The 15,764-nt window shown below is 37.8% G+C and overlaps 1 protein-coding gene across 1 annotated transcript in view; it reads left to right on the top strand.

Annotated features, from left to right (window-relative positions):
- Positions 1-15,764, top strand: part of LOC133564461 (alpha-2-macroglobulin-like) — a 91,336-nt gene that overhangs the window by 26,971 nt on the left and 48,601 nt on the right. The window contains exons 6-13 of the mRNA XM_061918793.1: positions 1,701-1,721; positions 5,096-5,261; positions 5,334-5,418; positions 12,066-12,204; positions 12,551-12,668; positions 14,214-14,323; positions 14,404-14,571; positions 15,268-15,492. Coding sequence (XP_061774777.1) covers positions 1,701-1,721; positions 5,096-5,261; positions 5,334-5,418; positions 12,066-12,204; positions 12,551-12,668; positions 14,214-14,323; positions 14,404-14,571; positions 15,268-15,492 — 1,032 coding nt within the window. The remainder of the gene's footprint in view (positions 1-1,700; positions 1,722-5,095; positions 5,262-5,333; positions 5,419-12,065; positions 12,205-12,550; positions 12,669-14,213; positions 14,324-14,403; positions 14,572-15,267; positions 15,493-15,764) is intronic.

Below are 15,764 nucleotides of genomic sequence, written 5' to 3' on the forward strand. Positions count from 1 at the left end.
CTGACAAAGCTTATCCTATTGTTACCATAACAATTTACAATACTGTTCGCTTCCCTTTCTTCCCCTCCATTTGTCTGCCTTCTTTTGTAATTCAAGTTATCATATCATATATGTATTGTTGAATACAAAACATTTGTATTGTTGATAATAGAGGTAATTATCATTATTTATTATCAATAGTGCTATTTATATTATTTTTATTGCTCCATTTGGAATTTCTCAAATGTTTGTCATTTTTGTGGTATTATTGAACTGCTTTACTGCTATCCCTTTTCATATTATATTTGTACATATCGTATTTGCTGATGTTGTTGCTATTGTTGTCTATTTGTCTTATTTTCCTTCTTGTCCCTGCAATTTTCCCCTGTGTCTTCCTTTTTTTTCTTCTTTCCATTCCCTCGTGCTCCGGTCCGGCTGCGCCAAATATTTATATAAACATATTTGATAAAGCCAAATACCAATAAGGCAACAAGAGAAGTATCCCACACTTCTCTGTTCTAAAGTAAATCTGTGCATCAGATATGGGCATCTACATCAACAAAATGATTTGCCTGAGTGGCTGGAGAGGACTAAAAAAATGCACATCATATTAATTTAAATTATAAAATTATTAGCATCTCTACTTTGCGGAATTTCACCTCCAACGGGGGAGTTTGGAATGTAACATTTGCGATAATCGAGGGAACACTGTCCTGAGACTAAAATAAAAAATAAATACTTAATTTTTATATTGTTATGTAGAGTGCCAGTAAATGATTTATACTTTTTTCATCTCCTTGATCATGTTTAATTTTTGTTGTTGTTGTTGTTGTTGTTGTTGTTGTTGATTTGGACCAATCAATCAAACATGTTTTTTTTTTGTTTTTTTCTGTTTGTTTAACAAGTTACATTACGACAATTAAGGCGTCTGAAAAGGAGAAGGAAGATGATTAAAAAGTGAATTGATTAAAGGTACATACAGCTAAAAGTAATATATATTAATAAATAAAGAATATATATGCAATATAAATAATTTAATATATAATAAATGCAAGAGTAGATAAACTCACAAACAGTATAATTTATGCAATTTAATTGTTTGATAATACAAGTCCATAGAAAATATTTTGCTGGATGTGGTTGCAATTCAATCAATCAATCAATGTTTACTTATATAGCCCTAAATCACTAGTGTCTCAAAGGGCTGCACAAACCACTACGACATCCTCGGTAGGCCCACATAGGGGCAAGGAAAACTCACACCCAGTGGGACATCGGTGACAATAATGACCCAGTGGGACGTCGGTGACAATGATGACTATGAGAACCTTGGAGAGGAGGAAAGCAATGGATGTCGAGCGGGTCTAACATGATACTGTGAAAGTTCAATTACATGGATATACATGCTTCTGCTGTCAAAACTGGAATTGTAACAAGTTTGTTGTGACAATTCCAGTTCTTCATGTACACTTGTTTAATCCTTTGTATTGTAATGTTGTTGTCCGTTGTTGACTTTATTCCCCTTTTTCTCCTTTTCAAGTGATGTATTTGAATCGTGATTTGCTCACGTATTTTTCTTCTAACATGTTCCAAACAAACTGCTACTAAGAAAGCCACTATAAACAAGAAACACTCCAAAAAGACGCCATTGTTGTAAATGTATTTTATTTTTTATTTTTACAGATCTAAACTAATATTTTCTTTCTTTTATCTTTTTGCAGTACAACAGCATTGAAATTGAGGTAAGATTCAATTCAAGTATAAATATGATTGTGTAAGATTAATATATACTGAATACTAGAATGTTATGATTGACTGTATCGAAAGCAGTGCTAAGATCAAGTAGCAGGAACATGGATGACGCATCAGTATCCATAGTTAGCAATAGATCATTAATCATTTATGTGAGCGCTGTCTCCATAGAGTAATTTGCCCTGAAACCGGACTGAAAGGGTTCACAGCGATTGATAGACTAAGCTGCTGTGCAACAATTTTTTTTCAAAGATTTTCAAGATGAAGGGAAGGTGGAAATCCGTCCGGTACTTTCCATGAGGTCAGGATCAAGGTTAGGTCTTTTCAGCAGAGGGTGAATAACCTCTTTTATGAATGCTAGAGGAACAGTACTAGAGGAAATTGATAAAGTTAATATTTTTAGCATTAATGGTCTTAATATTACAAACAGCTCCTTGATAAGTTTCCCAGGAAGTGGGTCAAATAAACATGTAGTTTGTTTTGTCCCATGTACAAGTCGCAGAAGTTATTCTAATGGTAAAGAGATTATTGGAGGTCAATATCCGTCGTACATACATTAGTATTTGCGCTAATTGAACCTACTTGGAGTTGGGACGTGTTAACTTTAATTTCTTTTCTAATGAATTTAATTTTCTTACTTAAAAATTTCATAAAGTCATCAGCAGAGTGTGTGAAGCTACCGGAGGGAGTCCCTTGTTGGGTTAGTGATGCTACTGTACCGAACAAATATTTAGGATTGTTTTTATTGAGGAGGATGTTATTGGAGTTGTAATTTGTTTTAGCTAAGGTAAGTGGGTGTTTATAAGTTATTAAATTATCACTCCAGCTTTCTACATGATAGTTTAAGAGCTCTGGTTTATTCTGTAAACCAGGGGTAAGCCTTTTAGGGTGCTTTTTTTAGCTTTTGTGGTGCTATACTATCAATGGCATTGCGCAGGGCATCACTAAAGTTGTTAGTGAGGTTATCGATAGAGCCCACATAATTTGGGAATGGTACCATTACCGAAGGCAAGAGTCATAGTTCTGATAGGATTAACGTTGCGGCTGCTAAAGCAGTGGTTATTAGTAGCTTTTTGACAATGAATCAGAACTTAAAATTGTATAAGGTAATGATCGGACATTACTTTAGTGTACGGGAGTACCATAACTTTGGAGGGGGTGACACAATTGACTAGGTAATACAATTGACTAGGTCAATTGTATTACCATTGCGATGCGTGAGTTCATTTATTATTTGCAGAAGACCACAGCTATCAATTATAGTCTGCAGTGCCACACACGGAGGGTCTGTCAGGGCATTCATATGGATATTAAATCCCACATTAGAATGATATTATCTGTGTGCGTCATAGATCAGCAACTAACTCTGAAAATTCACTGATAAAGTCTGAATAGGGCCCATGGGGGCGATAGAGAGGTAGCGGAGTCACCTCATAGTAAGCATCTCAAAAGATTTATATTTATTACTTAAGTTAGGGCTAAGATTACGGTTTTCAGTGGACATTAGTGCGACCCTTCCACTCCTTTTAAGGGGACAGGCAATATGTGCACTTGTATAGTTAGGAGGAGATGCCTCGTTAAGCAATGAAAAATAATTTGGTTTTAGCCAAGTTTCGCTCAGACCAATGACGTTAAGATTGTACTCTAATGACCTTATTAACTAATAAGGTTTGGGAGACAATGATCTGATGTTTAAAAAGCCCATATTATAGGTAGTGGGCTGTTTTGAGGCATTTTTGTATTGTATCTGTCGTACTGATAATATTAATGTTACGTTTATTTTGTGTAGTGCGGCTTAAATAATTTCAAACACATCTCTGAATTGATACGATGGGGATCCTGAGATTATTTGTTTGGTGTTGCCACAGATTTAGTCATTAGATTTAGTCATAATTCGCCACCTCAGTAGAATGCATGTTCAACTCTGGCATAGTCATTACAGAAAAAACATGTGAGTTACGTCGTATTGTACAAGAATCGCTATGTGTGCAGGAATTTTCCGGCATGTAGTTAGTCAAGCTTGACTCAAATAGTAGTCTATATTTCTGGAAAGAGTGATGGTGCCTTCTTGGTTAGGGTGAAGGCTTTCCCTCCTCAGTAAACCCGGTTTACCCCAGAAAGAGAGCCAGTTATGAATAAACGTTAGTGTCTTTTCTCTACAAAAACTAGCAAGCCACTTGTTAAGCGAGACTAATCTGCTATACTTGTCACCATCGCCTCTTGCGGACAGGGAGCCAGAGACAAGTACTCGATGCTGGGACATATTTCTAGCGAGATTACAAGTTTTAGCTATGGTCCTCTTTGTAATCTCTGACTGTCTCATCCTAGTGTCATTGGAGCCGATGTGTACAAACATGTTAGCGTAGCTTGTGGTGCGATTAGCTTGTCTTACGTGTTTACTAGGCCTGTTGTGAGTCCGCTCCCTAGACTAGCTTCAATGTCAGGTGCTTTGGCCCCGGGATTACAATTTACTATGGCTGGTTTACTAAACTGTGTGTTCCGGGGGATGGAGTCCCTTATGACTAACATGTGGTGTCCAGTAGACTAGGGTGTACGAATAGCTAAAGGGCTAAATCTTTTATGCATCACAACCGGTTCACTGTAGCTTAAAGGCCGCTTAGGGCTGCTACAAGCTGGGCTAGTCAACTCGCTACAGCTAGCAAACGTGTCCGTGGCGTCTAAAGTTATGAAATTACTCTGCTCTAACTGGCGGATAGGGTCGTCTAGTAGGGCCAAACCTATCAATGAGAACGGTTCACGAAGAGCAGCGAGCCATACTCGCGCTGTGTCTTTCACCGAGTCAAGTTCTTGCTGTCTTCGGAACTATAGGCAAAGAGTGGCATCAATGTGACGGAGCAGATGTCTTCAGAGCATAGTTGCGTTAGACCGCGACTGGACTGGCTTACTTAGCTTAGCACCGAGCTAGCTGAGAGAGGGGCGGTTAGACAGTGAGTGGGTGCTTTTTAAGTTTGATAAGACTATTAAATATGATTGAGAAGGAATAAATAAATCTGTAAAACAATTAGAAGCACGCAGATGGAAAGATAATACTTATGTTTTTTGCGGCAGCAGACTGTTCCGGAGGTGACGTCACTTTTTTCACTGGACTGTTTCCCATTGTCCAAACTAATAACAGTCATAACTTCAATGATGCAAAAGGGATTGGCTTTGCAGTGATCAACAGTAAAAGTTAAAAATGAGGGCAATCCTGCAAATGTTGGGACAAATTCTCACCCTGAGGGATCCTTTGACATTAGAGGTTCTACTGCATTTCATTACATAGTGTAGTGTCTTCTGTGGTGACACACTGTACAGTAGGTATGTGGTGAATCTTATCGTTTTTTTTCCCCTTTCATGTAACAAGGATCCCAAAAATAACCGCATTGGACAGTGGCTCAACAAAACCTCCAACAGTAAAATATTGCAGCTGTCTTACTCTTTGAACTCTGAGGCACGAGAAGGAGTCTACCAAGTCATCGTGTCAGTGAACGAAGTGAAAACATACCAGAACTTTAAGGTGGAGAAATATGGTAATACATATTTTTTTTTGCATTTTGTTAATTTGGAATTAATAATAATTAACTACCATGATTTGACTCTAGTTTTGCCAAAGTTTGATGTAAAAATAGAAGGAGCGGACAAAGTGACAGTCACAGAGGATGACATCTTCTTTGACGTGTGTGCACAGTAAGTATCAATATTAAAGGTCTTAATGTGTATTGTAGATGTTCCAAGACTATTGATGTTTACATTTGAACCGATACGGTACCTATTTCCAGTACTTGCGAATTGATACATGTACCCAACTGGAGGGGTCTAAAAAAAAAAAAAAGATTTTTGTATGAACTGCGATTCTTATTTGTAACGATTCTTAATCAATTTTAAAAAATCCAAAATTAATCACACAAAAGTTTCTCGTGCTCACGACAGTTTCTCGTGCGCACAACACACATATCTAAAAAAAAAAAAAAAAGTTCGCCTATGTTCTTTTAGGGGCTCCATAAGAATCAGTTTGAATCGAGAATCGATTCTGTTTCAAATTGTTACCCCCAAGAAACGAATAGAATCATGTGGTGCCCAAAGATTCACAAATCTACTCAACAGTAACAATTTTCGGTACTTTTGTGTGTTCATGTGGTAATAAATGTTATTATGTTTAATGATAAAATTGTTAACATTTAACAGTGAGCCTAACTGTGCTATCCAGTTGTTTTTGTTTTGTTACATTTCTGAGTCAAGTGCATTCGTCAGTATGCATTCATTTCAGTTTGTCCTAGGTGTGGTGCCATAGTCAGGAAGTAAAATTTGCCATTAATTTGGAGGTGGCAATCTTGTCTTTTGCCATGTAAGATTGCGAATGCTAATCAGTAACATATATATGGCACAGTCAATGTAAATTAGCATCGCGCTAATGAGCCTTACTTTTAAGCACTTTCCACCACTCATACTTGCTTTGTTGCCAAGTAAAATTGCAAACTATACCAAGAGGCAGTCCTCTACAATTACGGCTGTTTACCAACCAAGTAATTGAGCCAGTGCACGGTCTGCAACAGAACGTGATGTAACACTCAAATAATGATGTGTATAGAATTAGGTACTTTATTCTGTGCCGGCCGAATTACGTTACAACGGAGTACCAATTCATGTAAAATCAAACAGCACCATATTTGTGTACCTTTTGTCGTACTTAACATCAAATCCAGTGACACTCTGCACAGGCTCAAGCACTTGACTGGGCAAACGGGTGTATTTTCAGCGAACTGCCTCTAGATCAGGGGTCACCAACCTTTTTGAAACCAAGAGCTACTTCTTGGGTACTGATTAATGCGAAGGGCTACCAGTTTGATATACACTTAATTAAATTGCCAGAAATAGCCAATTTGCTCAATTTACCTTTAATATATATATATATATATATATATATATATATATGTATATATATATATATATATATATATATATATATATATATATATATATATATATATAAATGGGTATTTCTGTCTGTCATTCCGTCGTACATTTTTTTTCCTTTTACGAAAGGTTTTTGTAGAGAATAAATGATGAAAAAAACACTTAATTGAACGGTTTAAAAGAGGAGAAAACACAAAAAAATGAAAATTAAATTTTGAAACATTGTTTATTTTTCATTTCAACTCTTTAAAATTCAAAATTCAACGGAAAAAAATTAAGATGAAAAACTAGCTAATTCGAATCTTTTTGAAAAAAAACTAAATTTATGTAACATCATTAGTAATTTTTCCTGATTAAGATTAATTTTAGAATTTAAATGACATGTTTTAAATAGGTTAAAATCCAATCTACACTTTGTTAAAATATATAACAAATTGGACCAAACTATATTTCTAACAAAGACAAATCATTATTTCTTCTCGATTTTCCAGAACAAAATTTTTTAAAGAAATTCAAAAGACTTTGAAATGAGATTTAAATTTGATTCTACAGATTTTCTAGATTTACCAGATAATTTTTTTGAAGAAATATTTCACAAATATTCTTCGTCGTAAAAACAGAAGCTAAAATGAAGAATTAAACTAAAATGTATTTATTATTCTTCACAATGAAAAAAATAAATTTAGTTCAACATTGATTTAAATTGTCAGGAAAGAAGAGGAAGGAATTTAAAAGGTAAAAAGGTATATGTGTTTAAAAATCCTAAAATCATTTTTAAGGTTGTATTTTTTCTCTAAAATTGTCTTTCTGAAAGTTGTAAGAAACAAAGTAAAAAGATAAATTAATTTATTTAAACAAGTGAAGACCAAGTCTTTAAAATATTTTCTTGGATTTTCAAATTCTATTTGAGTTTTGTCTCTCTTAGAATTAAAAATGTTGAGCAAAGCGAGACCAGCTTGCTAGTAAATAAATACAATTTAAAAAATAGAGGCAGCTCACTGGTAAGTGCTGCTATTTGAGCTATTTTTAGAACAGACCAGCGGGCTACTCATCTGGTCCTTACGGGCGACCTGGTGCCCGTGGGCACCGCGTTGGTGACCCCTGCTTTAGATACAGTATTGTTACAATTTTCCATGCTAACAAAGCAAGCATAACTAATACATCCATCCATTTCCACCGCTTGTCCCTTTTGGGGTCACGGGGGGTTGCTGGAGCCTATCTCAGCTGCATTCGGGCGGAAGGCGGCGTACACCCTGGACAAGTCGCTACCTCATCGCAGGGCCAACATAGATAGACAGACAGCAATCACACTCACATTCTTACACTAGGGCCAATTTAGTGTTGCCAATCAACCTATCCCCAGTTTCATTTCTTTGGAGGTGGGAGGAAGCCGGAGTACCCGGAGGGAACCCACGCAGTCATGGGGAGAACATGCAAACTCCACACAGAAAGATCCCAAGCCCGGCATTGAACCCAAGACTACTCAGGACCTTCGTATTGTGAGGCAAATGCACTATCCCCTCTTCCACCGTGCTGCCCATAACTAATACACTGCGCTCAAAATTAAGGCTCCACTTTTGAAATATGTTAGCATAATGTTAGTTTACATTGGATATGTCAAATACAGGCTACAGATTAGCATGAGTGATTTTACATGCCAATTTCAAGACCTCCAAATTTGCTAATCATAACTACAGCAAAGATTATTTTTATAATCTAACAGTTGGTGTGTAATACATATTTGCAAGATAAACACTTTGTAGGGCTCAACAAAAGACAAGACTGACACAATTAATTTAATGGGGTCATATTATGTTTTCTTTCTACATATAAAGAATAACCTTGTGGTCTACAACAGTGTTTTTCAACCACTGTGCCGTGAGATACAGTCTGGTGTGCCGTGGGAGATTATCTAATTTTACATATTTGGGTTAAAAACATTTTTTGCAAACCGGTAATTATTAGTCTCCAAATGATGTGTTGTTGTTGAGTGTCGGTGCTTTCTCGAGCTCGGCAGAGTAACCGTGTAATACTCTTCCATATCAGTAGATGGCAGCAGGTAGCTAATTCCTTTGTAAATGTGGGAAACAGCGGGAGGCAGGGTGCTGGTAAAAAGGTGTCTTATGCTTAAACCAAAAATAAACAAAAGGTGAGTGCCCCTAAAAAAAACTAATTGAATCTTAGGGAAGGCTATGCAGAACCAAACTAAAACTGAACTGGCTACAAAGTAAACAAAATCAGAATGCTGGACAACAGCAAAAACTTACTGTGGAGCAAAGACGGCGTCCACAATGTACATCCGAACATGACATGACAATCAACAATGTCCCCACAAAGAAGGATAAAAACAACTAAAATATTCTTGATCGCTAAAACAAAGTAGATGCGGTAAATATAAGACATGAAACTGCTACAGGAAAATACCAAAAAAAGAGAAAAAGCCACCGAAATAGGAGCGCAAGACAAGAACTAAAACACTACACACAGGAAAACAGCAAACAACTCCAAATAAGTCATGGCATGATGTGACAGGTGGTGACAAAACATCTACTTTGAGACAAGAGCTATATTGATTCATGTTTGGTTATGCTTTAAAGTCATATCCAACAATTGCGACAATTACTTTTTACTGTCAACTGAGTTTATGATTTCTCCTGTTGTTGTGCCTCCGGATTTTTTCAACGCAAAAAAATGTGCCTTGGCTAAAAAAAGGTTGAAAAACACTGGTCTACAAAACATGCAATGATGTTTTTGTTGGTCAAAATGTTTAATAGTTTGTGTTTTGTAGATCATCTTCAAACTGCTTTCTGACCGTCTCTTCAAATGCGCTAATTTACATTCCTCCAATTTGACTGTGTTTCCTCCTATCAGCAATGTTGTAGTTTTTAGCACTTTCATATTGAGTCTGAAAACAGATATAAGTTGGAACTATACACTAGTTTGTATTAAAAGTGGCAACACCTGAGGATGCATATAAATGCACAAGTCAGTGTGCTCTAAAACAGGAGGATAGCGAAAAATAAAGGAACGTACTGACCACAAAATCGGACAACAATTGCAGACTCGCTATTACAAACAAATTCGAAATGTCTTGTTTGGAGGAAACATAAAAGGCCGCAAGATTGTTTTAGGAATATCTCTGCCACGGCTCTATGGTTAGATTTCAAACTTTTGGGATGTATGCGGACGCTAAATACACAAAAATTACCAATAGTTTAGGAAAATTGGTGTTGCATAATAGGTCACCCTTAAAGGCAAATACTACTTCATGAATATGGCAAAACACCTACAAAAAACAGAAGTGAATGCATATTTGCAAATTAGACTCATAAGTGTAAGAAAATATATAACAATTGGACTGCACAGTTATCAGCTCACTGTTAAATGCTAAATAAAAAAATTGCATTTTAATAAATGCTATTTACATTTAATATTAAATGAACATGCACAAAAGCAGTGGTGATGCCCTCAGGGCCAGCAATGCCTTCTCTGCTGGCCTAACATACATAAACATACATACATATACACATACTGGTACATAAATATATATATGTGTATATATATACATACATACATATATATGTATGTATGTATATATATATCTATATATATATATACCATATTTCCTTGAATTGCCGCAGGGCATATAGTATGCGCCTGCCTTGAATTACTTCGCAAAATAATTAGCGCATGCTTAGTATTACCGCCTGGTCAAACTCGTGACGTCACGAGTGACACTTCCGCTGTCATCATTTTCAAAATGGAGGAGGCTGATTTCAATTCCGGTAATTTGAAATAGCATAAAGGGAAGAAGATTAAGAGCTATTCAGTAGGATTTAAGGTCCAAGCTTACATCACACTCAATTTTTTACTGCATGCCTTTGGTAAGTGCCGGAGTGAGAAGAGGTTTTAAATTAATTAGCACCCCGGCGGCAATTCAAGGAAATACGGTAACCAGAAATCATGATCATAATTAAAGATAAAATTGTTTTATTTACTTTCCCTAATATCTAAAATTATTCATATTCTCTTCAGGTCTTATTATGCTCCTTCCAGTGCTGTTGTTTTTAGTTTTAGTTTGTATTCAATCAAAATTTAGCTAGGTTATGTTGCCATGCTGTTCCAAATCTGCCAGACACCTTCAGATTTACTGCAAGTGAACGGGGACATACAGGTAATAGACAGTTGCGATAGCCAATCAGATCATGAGTTGTTGTCAGTAAGGCCTCACGTTGAACGTGACATTTGCGCATCCTGTGATTGGATACCTCATCGTGACAGTTAGCAGATGAATTTGAGAACACATAGAGTTGAGAGACAGTTGCGACAGTCAATCACATTGCAAGTTGTTGACAGTAGCTGTTCTGTTACAACTAAAAGTTGTACACTCTTGTTGTTAAGGTGTCATGCTTGACATTTAATTAACATTGTTACATGTGTATTTGTCGCCATCATGTGGTCAGAGCAGTTTATATATATTTGCGAAGTGTGTACTTTGAAACTAACTTCATTGACCGGAAGTTGCATAAGCCAAGCAGAGAAATTTACATTATATGTTTTGATTGCTGACGCGTTTTATTAGATTTTTAAATGCGCCAGAAAATAACCCGTTTTGTATACGGTTGATGTGGGTCAATGCACAGTAGGGTGTACATTTGTTGCTGTATAGTATTTCTCCAGCAATTATGTGGTGACATCAATTACGGTATTTTGAGAGGTAGTCATTTAAGTCGGAGCTCACTGAAGGCCTCGGTGGGAAACGCACGTCCCACCACTGCACAAAAGTACTGAAAATTGGTACCGCTGCACCTGACTTAGTAGTGTGAGAAAACAAAAACTGGACCCAGTTAATGGTGAATGTTAACTTAATATGATTAGATTCTATTTAAAAATATTATATTTATTACCTCATGAACACACACAGAAGTACTGAAAATCAGATACACTACCGATTCCCGTACCTGGAATCAAGGTATCATTTCAAATGTGAAAGGTATCCCTCCCTACATGCAACCTAGATATCGAAAATGTATACTGGTTGATTTTACGTGATTTGGTACATGACAAAATTCAGTCAGGACTTGGTACCTCTAAAAGTAAGGCATTTTTATACCCAGCGCTATCTAAGACCCCTGCAAATGGCGACAATGCAAAAAGCATACGCGCAACAAAAATCCAGATTTTTGACTGTTTAAACCCCATAATAACACATTAACTTCAGTTACAGACATACAGTATGCAGTATTGTAATTGCAAAACATGTAGTTACACAACAATCCACCGCATATAATTTAATCAAACTACTTTATACTTCATTTAGACCTAATGTAGTGTCAGATTATTTAATTATAAGTTGGTGCATGATTGCCTTTGCTTTAAAAACACACAAACCTGTTTTTCCTTTTGTTCACGATCCCTAGGTACACATATGGACAGCCTGTGCCAGGCACTGCCACACTTAAGGTGTGTCGACCGCTCGATTTTCATATTTATTCCTCTTCTGACAACTCAGATGGCGTCCTTGACATAGAACCTCCGTGCTATGAGGAAACAAAGCAGGTAGAGTAAACAATAGTACAGCATCTCCACTAAAGCAAGTTTTACATTTCCCTTCTGCCCACCCAGAATACATTTTAATGCGACCATGGATGAAGTGGTTAAACATGTATTCAGGTTTTTTTGGTTTTTTTGCATTTTTCGGTTTTATTAGTATTACACTTAACCTATTAGAACCCATGGTGTCACCAACACTTTAAATGCCCCACACAGTTTTGTGCTGGACTTTTAACTCATTCCTGGGTAAAACTATTAAAAGTTGCAAAAAATGGCATTAAAACCCCTGCTGAGAAGACAACACATTAATGTGAGGTTCATACATTTTAAACAATTTCATTGTACTTTCAAGACCAACAAGACCGGCTGTGCCACCTTCACTGTGAAGATGTCCACTTTCACAAAAATTGGCCAAAAGGCAGCTCAAGATACACTGGATGTCCATGCTGAGGTGAAAGAAACGGGGACAGGCAAGTATTTATCTTCATACACTATATTGCCAAAAGTATTGAGCCACCTGCTTTGACTCACATATAAATGATAAATGGGTAGTACTTGTATAGCGCTTTACTACCTTCAAGGTACTCAAAGCGCTTTGACACTACTTCCACATTTACTCATTCACACACACATTCACACACTGATGGAGGGAGCTGCCATGCAAGGCGCCAACCAGCACCCATCAGGAGCAAGGGTGAAGTGTCTTGCTCAGGACACAACGGACGTGACAAGGTTGGTTCTAGGTGGGATTTGAACCAGTGACCCTCGGTTTGCACACGGCCACTCTTCCACTGCGCCACGCCGTCCCATAGGGTTCAATATGATGTTGGTCCACCTTTTGCTGCTATTACAGCTTCAACTCTTTTGGGAAGGCTGTCCACAAGGTTGCGGAGTGTGTTTATAGGAATTTTCGACCAATCTTCCAAAAGCGCATTAGTGAGGTAACACGCTGATATTGGTGGAGAAGGCCTGGCTCTCAGTCTCTGTTGTAATTCATCCCAAAGGTGTTTTATCGAGTTCAGGTCAGGACTCTGTGAAGGCCAGTCAATTTCATCCACACCAGACTCTGTCATTCATGTCTTTATGGACCTTGCTTTGTGCCCTGGTGCACAGTCATGTTGAAAGAGGAAGGGGCCCTCTCCAAATTGTTCCTACAAGGTTGGGAGCATGGAATTGTCCCAAATGTTTTGATATCTTGGCGCATTCAAAGTTCATTTCACTGGAACTAAGGGGCCAAGCCCAACTCCTGAAAAACAACCCTACACCATAATTCCCCCTCCACCAAATTTCATACTCAATGCAGTCCGAAATGTACCTTTCTTCTGGCAACCTCCAAACCCAGACTCGTCCATCAGGTTGCCAGATAGAAAAGCGTGATTCATCTCTCCAGAGAACACGTCTCCACTGCTCTAGAGTCCAGTGGCGACGTGCTTTACACCACTGCATCTGACGCTTTGCATTGGACTTGGTGATGTATGTCTTAGATGCAGCTGCTCGGCCATGGAAACCCATTCCATGAAGCTCTCTGCGTACTGTACGTGGGCTATTGCAGTTTGGAGCTCTATGACTGACTGTGCAGAAGGTTATTTGCACTACGTGCTCCAGCATCCGCTGAGCCCTCTGTCAGTTTTTGAGGCCTACCACTTTGTGGCTGAGTTGCTGTTCCCAAACTCTTCCATTGTCTCATAATAAAGCCGACAGTTGACTTTGGAATATTTAGGAGCGAGGAAATTTCAAGACTGGATTTTTTGCACAGGTGACATCCTATGACAGTTCCACGCTGGAAATCACTGAGCTTCTGAGAGCGACCCATTCTTTCACAAATGTTTGTAGGAACAGTCTCCATGCTTAAGTGCTTCGTTTTATACACCTGTGGCCCGGCCAAGTGTTCGGGACACCTGATTCTCATCGTTTGGATGGGTGCCCAAATACTTTTTGCAATATAGTGTACAATATTTTGAATTGCATTTTCAATGAATTAACCAAGTAAAGATTTACGTTCTGTTCTTTTCCAGATATTGAGCAAAAACAGTACAAAAAGATTTCAATATCCTATGTGATTGGAAAGCTGTCATTTGTGGATACACCTAAGATTTATGAGAAAGGCTCAATTGTGAAAGGAAAAGTAAGTGTACCGCGCATGATCGTGCTGTAGATCTAAACGTGGAATGGTCGTGAACTTATAGACTTTCGCTCCTCCAACAGGTTCAAGCAGTGCACTACAACAACACTGCAATTGTCGGCATGGATCTGTACCTGCTGGAGGGTCAGAGGTGGACGCCGTCTCTCCGGCAGAACCTCACAACAGACAGTGATGGCTTTGCGACATTCTCACTCAACGCTGCTGACTTTCACGGCGACATTAAACTCTTTGTAAGTAGAAAGATGCAACAGAATTGTGTGCTGTTTTTTCATAATAAAAGTACAATTTTTCAAAACTATAACATGTCCACGTCAAATTAAAAATATTGCTGCTAATATTCAGTTAATCAGTGCATGGTCACTTGGCATAAGCCAAGCATTCAATGTACTATTAAACAAGTTTTTTTTATGTACCAGCTCACATTGTACACACACTTGGCCAATTGCACCAGACTTGGGCTCACTGCACACTTAAAATATGACATGTTTGGCTTGTGTGAGAAATAGTTAAAAACAGAACTAGAAATGTCTGATAGCACCAACCTCGGTCAGGCCTGACCTCCTAATCTTAAAAAAGTATCCAGTCAGTGATCTGGACTAAAACTTATTGAGCTATCTATTTCAGAATGATAGAAACAGAGTCAACCGTCATTGTCAGTCATCCCCTCACTTTGTCAGTGCGTCTCCGCTAGCATACACATACAGACACAGAAGCTGAGGCTTAATACTTGAATTACTTTATTTATCATCTCTTAAAGTGTGTGTAGCTTTTTCTAGTAGTTACAGAGACTGTAAAGGTTGAAATAAGGGCATCTGTTTTTAATGTTTCCATTCAGCTCCTTATTAGAGAACAGAAAAAGTTGTGTAAAACTATGCGTCTTGCTTGAGATTAATGAGTGCACACATCGTCTGTTGGATCCGATTCAGGTTAGCAGCTCACCAAACATGGACTATGGTTATCGAACCGCTCACTATGAAAATGGAGAGCACACAGTGGCCATGTTTCAAGAACCTACTCTGGATACGAAGACAGTCAGCTACCTGCTGGTGAGGGAGAAGAAGGAGGCAATTACTTGTGACACAGATGAGGACATCACCATCCAATATACTGTTGCTGGAGAGAAACAGGGCACCGCAGATGTTGTTTATCTGGTGAGTGAACAATCTGTTTTATATGTGATTGATAACATTCTAAACAAGCAGGTTGGATTCATTGGTGAGATAACGTGCAGTGCCGTGTGATTGACTTTCCAGCCAAGAGATGCCTATTCAACAATTTAAAAGGCACTTTAACAATGTAGGTATGAGTAATCAACCATATGGAAAAAAACGTGTGAGTATTATTAATGATTCCGTTACAAAGTTACGTGAAAGTACATCACATGTTACTTCCCAATTTAACATGTCTGTAAGGGAGTAGAAAA

The sequence above is a fragment of the Nerophis ophidion genome, linkage group LG13 (assembly GCF_033978795.1).
Source record: "Nerophis ophidion isolate RoL-2023_Sa linkage group LG13, RoL_Noph_v1.0, whole genome shotgun sequence".
NCBI classification, from domain to species: Eukaryota; Metazoa; Chordata; class Actinopteri; order Syngnathiformes; family Syngnathidae; genus Nerophis; species Nerophis ophidion.